This window comes from Natator depressus, chromosome 6 (genome assembly GCF_965152275.1).
Source record: "Natator depressus isolate rNatDep1 chromosome 6, rNatDep2.hap1, whole genome shotgun sequence".
Lineage (NCBI taxonomy): Eukaryota > Metazoa > Chordata > Testudines > Cheloniidae > Natator > Natator depressus.
The window spans coordinates 85,190,153-85,205,313 of NC_134239.1; the positions used below are offsets into that span (position 1 = coordinate 85,190,153).

The following is a 15,161-nucleotide window of genomic DNA, read 5'->3' on the forward strand; positions in this document are numbered from 1 at the left end:
GGAAGAATTCTTCTGTCGGCCTAGCATCGTGTACATCAGGGGTTAGGTCGGCTGAACTATGTCACCCAGGGGTGTGGATTTTTCACTCCCCTGAGTGACGTAGCTGGGTCGACCTAACTTTTTAATGTAGACCAGGCCTTAGTCACTAGATTAACTTTAGTTGAATCAGCACCATTCCTCTATTAGAGAGGTTAACTATAATTATTAGAGCTGGTTGGAAAAACTCAAACAAAATATTTTTTCATTGGAATTTACTGATTTGTCAAACTCAGTGTTCCATGGAGACAGTCTGATTTTGACAATGTCTGAGGGAATCCAGGAAGGGGTCCTGAGGGACGCCTGCCTGCTTTCCTGCCAGCTCACTCACCCAGCTCCTCAGTGCCCTGCCGGACTACTTTGGCATCAGTGCTCCATTCCCTTTTGGGGAAAATTTTTAAAATTTAGGTTTTCAGCCTGAATTGGAAAAAAACCAAATTCTGAAACACTAAAATCCTCTGAGAAATAGAATTACCTTTCTCCACACAGCTCTACTAATTATTTACCTGGAAATATTACTATACATTAATGGCGGTGAACGATTCAGAGTATTACAACTGAATACAGTATCTTAGATCTCAATGTAACAACAATATATCTGTTCACAAAAAAAATCTGTAAATAGTTTAAATTGGAACAGCTAGCTTTTAGAAGACTGAATGTTACTATAATAAAGTATTTATGCTTTGTATTTTAAAGGCCCTGCTCTGCTTTGGGGTAGCACAGAGCTGCACCAGGCCAAACAGCAGCTCTCAGAGGCACTGTGCCTCCTAGTGTTCCTATATATGAAGGTGGAGGAGGCCACTGTGTCATCTCTTTTGACACTGCTGCATGCACTTTCCTCTTCAGCATAGCCATAGCCCTGTCTACTTCCTGCCCCCTTCGTGGCTGGCTAGGGTCACTCATGCAACTGTGCTTGGCCCTTGTGTGCAGGAGGCTTCCTGTGCTCTCCCCCATGCAGAGTGTGGGGAATAATCTGTCCTGCTGACTATGCCAGTTTGGAAAGACAAAGGCCACGTCTACACTACAGACTTCTCATAAAATAGCGACGTCAGTAAGGGTGTGAGGATGCGTGACCCTTGACCGACATAGCTATACCGGCCAAAGCCCCTAGTATAGCCACAGTTATGCCAGCAAAGCTGTGCTTTTGCCAGTATAGGTTATTTTGCCTTGGGGTGGGGGAGTGCTGGAAAAAGCTACACTGGCAAAAGTGCTGAGATTTGCGAGTATAAAACAGCTTTCACTCTAGGTGCTCTTTGCTGGTCTAGCATGCCGGTATACCTATATTAGTAAAGCACGCCTAGAGTAGACTTGGCCAAAGTCCTCAATCAGCTGGATGATCTGTTGCTCAGGTGAGCTACTGCATAACTATTTTTAACAATATAAAATAGCTACATCTATTGTATATTCACAAATCAGCCAGCATATCTATTTGGCTTGTGCACTCACAACATGGTACTTACCTAAAGGTGCGGTCTTGTGTGAGCCACACACTACACAGTAGTTTCTACTCATTTTCCCCTTCTCACACAATGAATCAATAATGTCATCATCATAAAGGAATGCATCAACATGAACTGTTGGCTCTGGCTGCTCAAGTATCTAAAAAAGAAGATGAAATCTAAGAAAATCACAGGCAGATCTCTTTATTTCACTTATACAGTGATTTGGGTTTTTTAAACAAAACCTAAAGGTCCAGACTGTGTCCTATGCAATACATTAGACCTAAGTTACATATCACAAGTTCTGGAATTATGTACACTACTTCCTCACGCACTCTCCACCTTTCCCAAGGTTCTGTCCAATCACTCCACTTGTATTTGTGTAATTTATGTCTTTTAATACTAACGTTAATATGTATTTCTCTAAAATGTAGGGCTAGTCTAACCAAATTAAGCTAAATTGATTTAAGTCACACAAATTGATTTAAGAGAAAGTCCACCCAATAGTGGTTGCACAGATTTATTTAAAATTTATTTGGTTAAATAAATGCAATTCCTGTGTGTAGACTTAGCCTACAATTTTCAACTGACAAGCAACTGCTTTGTAGAAGTTGTCAAGGGAAAGCTGGAGGTTTGAGCAGCTGGGCAAGGGACAGTTGGGGCTTTTGGTATCCAGGAGACAAGTGAAGGTTATAGACTAGGGAAGGAACGCATTCGCTCTTTCCTTTACAATTTGGGCAAAGGAAGAGGTGACTTACATTTAGGGGATGGGGAGCTGAATGCCTCATTACTCACCCCAGAAACACACTAAGGTAATGCTGCTTCTCTTATAACTTTAACTGTCTAAGAAATACAACTTTTCATGTTTAATATTTCAGAATCAGAAACACCATTGATTAATGCACGTATAATTTTCAATCAGATGGACATTATTGTTTTTGCCTTTTATTATTTCAAGGCGGTGTATTCCTCAAGCATCCCCCTATCTCCTCTTTCCTCCCCTCAAAGCATTGGTGTACAGGGCCAATCCATTTTTCCAGTTAAGAACTACATGCAGCTCCTCTGGGAATGTATAAACTCTGTTCCTGGAATGAACAGAAGAAGTGCTTAAGTAGAAAAGATGCTACTTTTCTCCACTCCCAAATACACATGAACTGAGCATCCTGCCTCTTTCATTCCCTAATATCTCAGGAAACAAGGAAGTGGAAGCCAAACTTGAATCTCCTGTACTGTAGTACCACCACTCCACTGGCTCTATCTTTTCAGTTTTCTTATTTCACGTTCATACTGTAATAGTGCCTAGAGGCCCCAATTAGGAATCATCATGCCAGCCAGGCACTATATTCCATAACTAGGCTAGCTGCATTGTGCTGGACACTCTACATGAATGTAATAAAAGACAGGCCCTGCCCTAAATAACTTACAATCAAATTATTTAACTGAGGCACAGTGAGGTGAAGTGATTTTCCCAAGGTCACGAAACAAAACAGTGGCAGAGTTGGGAACAGAACCCAGGTCTCCCAAATCCCTCCAATGCCCTAGCCAATAGACCATATTGCCATCAGTATTATTATTATAATCTCTGAGTGAATGCTGTGGTGCAGCAGAGAGAGACCAGAATGACAAGCTTACTTTTTGAATCGCAAGATGTTCTGAGTTAAGCATTGCCTCAATGGGTAAGCAATTCCGAAGATCTTCAGCAATACTTCTGAGCACAACATCATTATTACTCAACATGAATTCATCAAAGTCATCTACAATACAAAATGATTTAAAACAATCATGTATATATCATGGGGACTGTAAGTGATGACCAATATAATATAGCTGTGATTTGTAAACAATGCCAGATGTATAAGGTTTTTATATGAAGCATGTTTTCCAATCTTTATTAGTATTTTCAGCCAGAGACAGATTTAAATCCTAATAACTTTGTCCTTTAAAATAAGTATTTTTTAGATTTCAAATTATTTTCATGTTTACAAACCTATAACTTACACATGATGACCTATACCCCATCAAAGTGATATGGTTTCATTCTAAGATATAAAAACATCAAAGATGTTTTTGAAGTGTTGGAAAAACGACAAAACTCACAGTTGCTTGCACTCACATAACTGTCACAAAGGTTTCTCTTATAGAGTCAAATAAAATACATTAGAATGCTAGTTACGAAGATCAGGGACAATGCATAGTTCAACAATTCAGTTTATAAGACATCTTAAATAAGTACGTGAAAAAACTACGAATTAATTTTTTCACATCCTATTTGTATTGGAGATTCTTGTTATTTTTCACATGTAGGTATCTGCAACCATAAGGCTCTCTCTCCTTCTTTCCTGATTTATCTTCCTATCCTCCTCTCTTTAGATCTATAGCCAATTTCCTTTAACCAGGGATGATTAGATGAAACTGCCTTTTAGAGCTCCTCCATGCTCCATCCACATTGAGCCTCGACCTAGTTCTAACCACTGGCGTAGGCCAGGTTGCAATGATATTTATTAAAAAAAAAAAAATTAGTAACATGGATTGGCTCCATCCATCAAGGCTTTCTCTACACTTAAGACTTTTTTCTTCTCAAATAACAATTCCTTTCTACTCCATTTTGTCTGCCTTTTCTATTTAGATTTAGATTGTAAGCCTTTGGGCAGCGACTACGTTTTACTATGCGTACATACAGCACCTAACACTATGAAATCACATTCTTAGTTGGGGCTTCTAGACTTTTCTGTAATAAAACTAAATAATAAAAAAATTCCATTACTACCACTGGTGGAAGCGCTAGTACAGACAGGCTGTCAATTGCAGCCACTGTTCACAGCAAGTCTAGAAGACATAGTGGTTAAAAATGCCAGGCTTGTGGGGCTGATCCACACTAGTGCTCCCACTGTTTCTATCACTAGTGGAGCTGAACCATACCAACAACAACGGACAATTTTAAGTCTAGGGTAAACACAGCCAAAGGCCAACTAAACTACAATTTTAGCCTTGAAGTGGTTTTGAGTCATGTTTAAAATTGCTTCAGTAAACATGGTTTAAATAAAGGAGTCACTATTAATTAGCGTAAGAGATTAGCTCTCTCTCCATACAAAGAGCTCTGAATGTTGCTTCCACAGCACTTCCCAAAACTGAGACCAAGAGCCGATCCCAGATCTCTCTTATTATGCTGCAGAACATTACTACTAGGCCTTTAGGCCAGATGGCCTCTATCTAAGATTTATATAGGTTATTAATTATTACTTGTATTGTGGTAATGCCCAAAGGCCCCGATTGGGATTGCAGTCCTACTGTGTTAGCCATTGTACAAAGACATGGTCTATGTCCCAAAGAGCTTGCAATCTAATTTGAAACATGATGCACAGTGTGAACAAACAGTAGAATAGATAGGAAGAGCTGGGGTTAACAGTAGCAACATTAAGTGTTGCAAATTACACAGACAGTATGCACAACTCAGTGGCTCCAGATTTAGCTTTTTATTTTTAACCCAATAAATAAAATCTCATATGTCTCCCACTGTCATAAAATCTCATATGTCTCCCACCATCCAACACTGGTTTGGAAATTATTCACAGGCATCACAGAAGAAGTGGGTCTTGAGGAAGGAGAACAGTGGATTTATTGATTAGTTCAGGAAGGAAGTTCCATGCGTATAGGACACCACAGAAGATTGTTCAGAGACATTTGTAGGAGAAGTGGACAAACAGGTGTTTAAGGCTGGCATCATCAGTGAAGCAGACAGGGTGTAGGGCAACCTGGTAAGAGATAAGAACAGATGAGGGAGGCAGAGAGTTGTGAAGAGCCTTAACAGTGAAGACAAGAAGTTTGAACCTGATGAAATGGAGGAAGCTGAGCAGAGGGAATTAGAAAAAGGGGTGACATGGTCAGAACAATGAGCAAGAAAGATTATTTTAGCAGCTGTATTTTGTATTGACTGATTGTTGTGGGCAATAATCTCCAACATCTGGCTTGTGCTTTTAAACAATATTGTTACTATGTAATAGAGCTCATCCAGCTGCTACACTGACTGTTAAGAGTATCAAATTCTCCATTTTGTTAAAATGTGTAAGCGTGGCTTTACTGCAGCTCTAACAACACATGAATTCAGATCCTGCGATCCCAGGGCTAGGAGTATTGTTGAGAAAGTGATCAGTTCCTGCACTGCTCAAGTGACCCTATTCTGGCCAACAGGAATGGCGAATGGCTCCTGAGGATATTGTACATCCTGCCTCCTTGAGGCCACTGGACGATCGAGGCGCTGAAGGAGCACTCAAGGATGATAAGGCCATTGTGGAGAAACTAAATGAATTCTTTGCATCGGTCTTCACAGCTGAGGATGTGAGGGAGATTCCCAAACCTGAGCCATTCTTTTTAGGTGACAGATCTGAGGAACTGTCCCAGATTGAGGTATCTTTAGAGAAGGTTTTGGAACAAATTGATAAATTAAACAGCAATAAGTCACCAGGACCAGACGGTATTCACCCAAGAGTTCTGAAGGAACTCAAATGTGAAATTGCAGAACTACTAACTGTAGTCTGTAACCTATCATTTAAATCAGCTTCTGTACTAGATAACTGGAGGATAGCTAATGTGACACCAATTTTTAAAAAGGGCTCCAGAGGTGACCCCGGCAATTACAGGCCTGTAAGCCTGACTTCAGTAGCGGGCAAACTGGTTGAAACTAAAATAAAGAACAATATTGTCAGATATATAGATGAAAATAATTTGTTGAGGAAGAGTCAAGGTTTTAGTAAAGGGAAATCATGCTTCACCAATCTACTAGAATTCTTTGAGGGGGTCAACAAGCATGTGGACCAAGGGGATCCAGTGGATATAGTGTACTTAGATTTTCAGAAAGCCTTTGACAAGGTCCCTCACCAAAGGCTCTTGAGCAAAGTAAGCTGCCACAGGATAAGAGGGAAGGTGCTCTCATGGACTGGTAACTGATTAAAAGATAGGAAACAAAGGGTAGATATAAATAGTCCGTTTTCAGAATGGAGAGAAGTAAATAGTGGTGTCCCCCGGGACCTGTACTGGGTCCTGTCCTATTCAACATATTCATAAATTATCTGGAAAAAGGGGTAAACAGTGAGGTGGCAAAATTTGCAGATGATACAAAACTACTCAAGATAGTTAACTCTCAGGCAGACTGCGAAGAGCTACAAAAGGATCTCTCAAAACTGGGTCACTGGGCAACAAAATGGCAGATGAAATTTAATGTTGATAAATGCAAAGTAATGCACATTGGAAAGCATGCTCCCAACTATACATATAAAATGATGGGATCTAAATTAGCTGTTACCACTCAAGAAAGAGATCTTGGAGTCACTGTGGATAGTTCTCTGAAAACATCCACTCAATGTGCAGCAGCAGTCAAAAAAGCTAACAGAATGCTGGGAATCATTAAGAAAGGGATAGATAATAGGACAGAAAATATCATGTTGCCTCTATATAAATCCACGGTACACCCACATCTTGAATACTGTGTGCAGATGTGGTGGCCCCATCTCAAAAAAGATATGTTGGAATTGGAAAAGGTTCAGAAAAGGGCAACAAAAATTATTAGGGGTATGGAACGGCTTCCGTATAAAGAGAGATTAATAAGACTGGGACTTTTCAGCTTGGAAAAGAGATGGCTAAGGGGAGATATGATTGAGGTCTATAAAATCATGACTGGTGCGGAAAAGTAGATAAGAAAGTGTTGTTTACTACTTCTCATAACACAAGAACTGGGGGTCACCAAATGAAATGAATAGGCAACAGGTTTAAAACAAATAAAAGGAAGTATTTCTTCACACAATGCACGGTCAACCTGTGGAACTCCTTGCCAGAGGATGTTGTGAAGGCCAAGACCATAACAGGGTTCAAAAAGAACTAGATAAATTCATGGAGGATAGGTCCATCAATGGCTATTAGCCAGGATGGGCAGGAAGGTGGTGTCTGTCCCTAGCCTCTGTTTGCCAGAAGCTGGCAATGACTATTACCTGTTCTGTTCATTCCCTCTGGGGCACCTGGCACTGGCCACTGTTGGAAGACAGGACACTGGGCTAGATGGACCTTTGGTCTGACCCAGTAGGGCCATTCTTATGTTCTTGGGCAGAGAAATGGTTATTGTAATATGGAACTTTTTAAGGGGGGTGGGGGGGACAGGAGGGATATCCTACTTCCCCAAAACCAGAATATGGGAAATCTCTGACTCTTCCCCTCCTCATATTCTCTTAATTTTTCTGAGTTTACCAAAACCTGAAGAGCAGCTCTGTGTAAGCTCAACAGCCTGTCTCTCTCTCTAACAGAAGTTTGTCCAAAAAAAGATACTACCTCACCCACCTTGTCTCTCCAATAACTATGACCATATATCAAATATACAGTATCATCAGAGAATCACATTCTTCAGAAACAAGAACAAACAAACATCAAACACAAGAAAGGGAGAGAAAAAAAAATCATGGATGCTCTTTAAAATAACTACCAACAGAACAATAAAATAAACACTAACAACTTCCCTAAATGTCTTATGCTATCTGGAACATAATTAAGATCAAATAAATCTTCAAATCAACAATATTTAACGATTTTCTAGATCATTTACATTAGTCAAACCAGCAAATTTAAAATGATTCATTTTTTATTTCTTTTTTAGTATTTTTAAAAAAACAACCAACTGGTCAGCATAGTAGAATGGATAGATTTTACTGTCCATTTTAATCTGACACAGCTGACAAAGGCAGAGATTAGCCTCCACCTGTCTAAAGTGAGGGGGAAAAATAAAATAAATGCTCACACAGGAACACCTTAAGGCCATGAAATAACTTGCCCCAGTGTTGGCAGGCACATCTCAGAATCCATTCCTGTTGACGACTAAGAGAAAAGATATGTTTTCACTAATCTGGAATCTACAAAAGTCCCTGCTGAGGCAATGTAGTCCAGTAGAGAGGATACTAACCTGAGATTTAGAAGATCTGGATTCTATTTCTAGCTCTGCCATTGACTCAGTGGGTGACCTTGGGCAAGTCACTTCACCTCTCCGTGCTTCTGTATCCCCTCCCACTCTTTCCATTGTCTATTTAGATTGTAAGCTCCTTAAGGCAGGAACTGTCTCTTAGTATGTGTCTGTACTGTATCCCCTATAAAGGAGCCTCTAAGCGCTACTGTAATAGAAACTATAATGATATAACATGACGAGATCATTCCTTGAAGGTTAATAAAAACTATAATGATATAACATGATGAGATCATTCCTTGAAGGTACTGAGTGTGAATTCGGCACTTTAATATAACCCAAAGCCAGAAGACCATCCTAAGCTTTATGAATCCAATATGACAAACTGCTGAAACCCAAATTCTAAAAAGCAGATAACCAGCTAAAAGTGCTCATTGCCAAATGGTGATGCATTTTCTGTTAGGAACACAAACACTGCAGGGCAAAGAAAAAAATGACTGAACACATTACCTTTGTGGGAGGTCACAAAATGGCAGCTTATTTTAAGCAGCTCTTGCACAGTATTCTGCATGTGCATGTTCAATCCATTACTAAAATCAGAATTTGAGAGGTTACCTATTTCACAACCGAGAAAGAAATAGTAACACCTACTTCAATAAGTCAAATGCACGAACCCTTACATATCCATGTATTTCTAAATCACCACTGAATGCAGCATCTAGGTGTCAAATATTAAAATGTACACTTCCACCTCACCCTGGGAAGCCTATATCTACTCCACCGTTGGTAGGGTTATACTACATAGGCTATTCCTTGATGCCTATCTCTCCAGGTATCTCCAAACAAGAAATCAAAAAGAACCTCAATACATAGGTACTGTTCTTGTGCCACCATAACTGGGCCTGTTACTGGTACTAAATGATGGGAATGTACAATACATAATCCAGGCCCTAGTATGTATCTTCACAGAGTTAATAACATTTTAAAAACAAACCAGGAAGAAACTGCACATAGTTTATGAATTAGTTTAAGATGAATCTCAATCAGTTGTGTTTTTTGCTGGAAGGAATATTACTGTCTGTATTCCACTCCAAAACTGGTTCTGCAGAACCTGCTCACTGTGCATTTATAATTTAATCAACACCTTGGAAAAAAATTAACACCCTGCCACAACTCAGCCTTAACGTAGCAGATTTAAAATTAGCTATGTAAACATCAGAAGCCTCACACTGGATGGATAGCACCACTGACTGTATCATGTCTAAACATTTTGGCATTACCAAAAATCTGACTGTACAGAAGCATTATAGAATCCCAGGGTTAGAAAGGACTGCAAGGGTCATCTAGTTTAACCCCCTGCCAAGGTGTAGGATTTGTTGTGGCTAAACCAGGGGTGGGTAAACTTTTTGGCCCGAGGGCCACACTGGGGTTGCAAAACTGTATGGAGGGAAGCGTAGGGAAGGCTGTGCCTCCCCAAACAGCCTGGCCCCGCCCCCCATCCAACCCCTCCCACTTCTCACCCCCTGACTGCCCCCCTCAGAACCCCTGACCCATCCAATCCCCCCTGCTCCTTGTCCCCTGACTACCCCCTCCCGAGACCTCTCGGTCCCTATCCAACCCCCCTGTCCCCTATCCACACCCCCGCCCCCTGACAGGCCCCTCAGGACTCCCACGTCTTTCCAACCCACCCTGTTCCCCGTCCCCTGACAGCCTTCATAGAACCTCCGCCCTATCCAACCGCCCCCTGACAGGCCCCCTGGGACTCCCACACCTATCCAACCGCTCCCTGCTCCCTGTCCCCTGACTGCCCCCCGGGACTCCCTGACCCCCTTACTATGCCACTCAGAGCAGCTTGTCTGGAAGCCACACCGCCCAGCCGGAGCCAGACACGATGCCACGCTGCCTGCAGGAGCACGCAGCCCCACCAACCAGAGCGCTGCTCATGCAGCGGCGTAGCTGTAGGGGAGAGGGGACAGTGGACTAGCCTCCTCGGTGGGGAGCTCAAGGGCCGGGCTGGACGGTCCTGTGGGCAGGATGTGCACCACAAGCCGTAGTTTGCCCACCTCTGGTCTAAACCATCCAAAACAGATGGCTATCCAGCCTCCTTTGGAAAACATTATGTAGCCTCTAAATTACAACAGGAGGTTACATAGCACACTGAAAGGAGAGGACTTAATAAAGAGGCAATCTAAGAGCAAAGACAACTGGGCTTTTTTGATATAAATTCAAGATCACAGAGGAAAAAGCAAATTTGCTTTGCAAAGACTAACATTTGTTAGTCTTAATTATGCAAAGCTAATTTAAACTTTGAATATAATTTGGTGATACTGGATGTACAAGCTGAAGATAAGGCTGCATCTCTCACAAAAATTAATTTCCCCCATGTTACCAATAAGATTTTAGATACGACCTCAGGATGAATAATCTGGTCATTCCTAATACCATTTTCCCCTGCAAATATCTCCATTAAGATTACCATCGTATTCCTGATACTTTTTTCCAACAGAAGTCAGATTTATTTAATTAGTACTTTAGCTCTTTTGGTGTGTTGTTCAGGGTGGATAAAAATCAATGATTTAAAAGAAAAAAATCAAAAAAATTGGAATTTTTTTATTTAAATCAGAATTTTTTTGTAAAATGCTTTTTAAGGAAAAAAATTATCTAAAGATAGTTTTAATTAAGATACATTCTAGCTCAAAGATATCTCATCATAGAATAGGGATTATAAATTCTAATTCTATAGTATGAGACAATATATTCATGTAATGTTTAAGAAAAGTTTTGTAAATGAATTCCAATAGTTCATGGATTAGGGACCCAATTTGATGGGGTTCCAGGGGCTTCTGTATAGATTATTTAGGTTAATCTTTCCATCTACCCAATGGGACTCAGTGCTCAGTCTAGAAGATACCATCAGAGATGCTTAGTTTGCAGTTCTCAAACTGTGGATTTGTGTCTCCAGAAATACAGTAACATGCTTGTTAACAGCAAAAATGTTTTTAAATAAATAAATATATAGAGGTGAGAAACAACAGACCTCAACCCTATTGTCCCTCTGCAAATTTGTGTACACAGAGTCAATCCCTTACCTCTCTCTAAAAGTGCAAAGTTTCAAAAAGTTCAATGAATAGAAGATTGTTGGAGACAGAATAGATCTGGACAAGGAGAAGTCTGGAGTTAAATGTGAGAAGGAAGGGACAGGCAGTAGAAACAAAAGTGAAACTGTTTGAGCAGCATATTCCAGAAGTCTTAAGGTCTTTCTGAGTGTAGCCTTCATTGATTTGAGATCTACCATACCATTCTCTCACTAGAAGGGAAAACCAATAATGGCAGCAGGCCATAGATGAGACCCAAACTGGGTCTCTTTTATCGCTGAGTTGTGAAGAATATGTATTAAGGTTATAAAAACCAACAAGAATGCACTTTTATGTAGAAATCCATGATTAAATAGAGTCTTCCTGACTAGTGATTTAAAGCAAATCCACTTTGGTGTTGTTTAAATTTACATCTCTTTGACTGAGCTGACAGAAGCTCCACAGTTCAATTTTGAACCAAGTTACTTATATGTTGTATAATTGCTCCGTACATTTACCAAAATCATATGACCTAGTTTTCATTGATGACTAACTGCTTATTCCCCGTCCTTGTTCTTACATCAACCTTTTCCTCTACAGTTTCATTTTCCCAGTGGAAAATTGTAAAAGGTAATTAATGCCACTTCCTAAAACTGGTGATTCCTCAGATTCTTATCCTAAAACTGACGATACATCAGAGCCTATCATAACATCCCATCTCAATTTATCAAACAATATTTAAAATAATGAAAAAGATTCACAATGTATCCACCATCTTAATGATGATCTAACCTATCAATCTGGCTTCTGCTCAGTGACACTACTTGATCTCTACTCAAACACTACTCTGTTTGCATAAATCATATTCCTTAAGCTCTGGATAAGAAGCACAATACAGATTTACAGATGCAATTCTTCTTCTCTTCTGTAATAGTACTTATGATCTCTTAGCACTCACGTGCATCTTTGTTCATTCTTGCTCTTTACTCATCATGAGGCTTTAATTAGAACCTCTTGAAGATTTCCAGTTCCACCTTAGTTTTGTTATAGATGAGAGGAAAAGAAAAGGTATCTTCCTATTAAGGAATCCTGCCCCACCAACACCCGCCCCTTACATATACTCCACACTTCCTAACCTTGTGGAAGTCATCACTTAATAAATATAACTACCGAGGTCTGGGAATGGAAGAGTCTCTGGTCCATAATTGAAGGAGCTGGACTGAATGGGGCTAACTGTATGAGCACCGCGAAAAATTTTTTTAGTCTCCACAGGCAGTGTATTTTGCTGACACAGTCTCTCCTTTATGAACTGTTTACCTTAATGCCATCGTATATTCTTCCCACACTGCCTGCTACATACCTAATCTGCAGGCCACATCGTGCCCTCAGCTCCCATGTCACAGGGTTAGATCCTATGTCATTTACTGTTTTTAAAATTACTTTGCTAATTTGCACCCAGTGCAAGTCAGTGGGCAGGGAAATTTTAAATTCAAAGTTAACTGCACTTTTACTTATCCCCGGTAGAGGTTTTATGATGGGTTCAGTAATTGGTGTGTACTATACAATTATGTATTAATTATTGGATGATTTAGCGTTCTCAGATCAGTTTACCACTGTAGGGGATTTTGATATAGATCTGAGACTTACCATCTGAAAATATACAGATGGTAACGTTTATAAAACTGCTATTTTCTCACTAAGTTACTTATTTTTTAGAAGTTTAATTTCTAATGTATTACAATATTCAGCATTTTAGCCCTGGGGCAAGGGTAAATGTAAAATCATACTATATCTATTTTAAACTATTTGACAGTATAGGAACAACATATATGGATAAGGGGATTTTTACAGCCTTATCAGTAGGGCCATACCAAATTCACAGTCCATTTTTGTCAATTTCTCAGTCACAGGATTTAAAAAATAATAAATTGAATGATTTCAGCTACTTAGATCTGAAATTTCAGGATATTGTAATTGTAGGGATCTTGACCCAAAAAGGAATTGTGCAGGGAGGGTGGGAAGGGGTTTGCAAAGTTATTGGGGGGGCGGGGGAGGATGTTGTGGTATTGCTACCCTTACTTCTGTGCTGCTGCTGGCTGCAGCACTGCCTTCATAGCTGGGCAGCTGGAAAGCGGCAGCTGCTGGCCGGAATCCCAGCTCTGAAAGCAGAACGGCCGCCGGCAGCAGCGAATAAGTAAAGATGGCATGGTATAGTATTGCCACCCTTACTTCTGCGCTGCTGCCTGCAGAGCTGGGCCCTCAGTCAGCAGCCGCCACTCTCCGGCCACCCAGCTCTGAAGGCAGCAGCGCAAAAGTAAGGGCAGCATGGTACAGTATCGCCATCCTTACTTCTACGCAACTGCTGGTGGGGCGCTGCCTTCAGAGCTGAGCACCTGGCCAACAGCCGCCGCTCTCCGGCCACCCAACACTGAAGGCAGCACAGAAGTAAGAGTGGCAATACCACGACCCCCTGCAACTCCCCTTTGGGTCAGGACCCCCAATTTGAGAAACACTGGTCTCCCCCATGAAATCTGTATAACATATGATAAAACCACACAAAAAAACAGATTTCACGGTGGGAGACCAGATTTCACAGTCCATGACACATTTTTCATGGTTGTGAATTTGGTACGGCACTACTTATCACTGTATGACTGATTAGTAAGAATCCACAAATAGACTTGTTCAATCTGTTTTAAAAGCTCAAAATACAACAAAAAAGGTTTTTAGTTGCCAAGAAGAAAGGTGACTTAATGACTCTAGTTTCAGATTTGAAATGTGGACTTCCTGAAGTCACAGAGTCAATTCTGATAGGGTCAACTCATCCTTCCCGCCTCCTGAAGTTAACTGAAGTACCCCAGAGTTTACTGTATGAGAGAGTTTTTTTAAAAGCATGAGTCTTTCAACCTGAGGCCACACCTTCTCTGTATAAACATTAATATATCCCAGGACACTTCTATAATAGTAGAAGTTTGGAGGGTCAGTTTACACAATGCTCTCAAACTTCTATCTGGACGGGGCGCCATCACTAATGGCTTCGGGAAATCCAGGCGCATGTTCAAGGCCAAAGTTAATACTCTTCTACAGTTTACACCACACTTTTAGAGTTCCAGCACCAGATCTGCTACTAACAGTGCTGGGGTTCTCACACTACAATACATCAGCAATGCAAATTCATTTACTGCTCATGCTCCAGTTCTGTGCAGTAAGAGATGCATCAGGTTGACAGAGAAATGGCAGGGATAATCTGAGCCCCTGGTAAACCAGGATGTCTCCCCCTTTTAACACAACCTGGGCATATTACAAGTAGCCTCTTTCAGCTTACACACACACACACACAGACACACACACCCACACTGAACTCTGCACCTCAATTTAACGGAATCTTTGCAGGGGGCTCCCAAATTGGCTTTAATTAGCCTTTAGGTTTTGTCTAAGTTTCCTTGGGCAAAATTTCTGGGACTCAGCTTTCCCAGTATTTAAATAAAAAAAAATTAAAATAAAAAAAAAAAGTACCAAAGCTTCTTGTTGCTATTTCTGACAGTTAATGTTTCATTTCTTCAAGATCTAAAACTGACTGTAATTCAAAGGAAAAGCTGTAACCTCTACCCGAAAATGACTTACATTACACTGTAGTGCGTGGGATGAGGAAGCTGGTTGCGAAAGAGCGAA

General features: G+C 40.6%; 1 protein-coding gene across 1 annotated transcript in view; it reads right to left on the reverse strand.

The window, feature by feature from the left end:
* Window positions 1–15,161, reverse strand: part of LOC141990127 (uncharacterized) — a 37,025-nt gene that overhangs the window by 14,545 nt on the left and 7,319 nt on the right. Inside the window, exons 2-3 of the mRNA XM_074957095.1 lie at window positions 3,111–3,232; window positions 1,500–1,638 (exon numbers count right to left, since the gene is read on the reverse strand). Of these exons, the coding sequence (XP_074813196.1) occupies window positions 1,500–1,638; window positions 3,111–3,232 (261 nt within the window). The remainder of the gene's footprint in view (window positions 1–1,499; window positions 1,639–3,110; window positions 3,233–15,161) is intronic.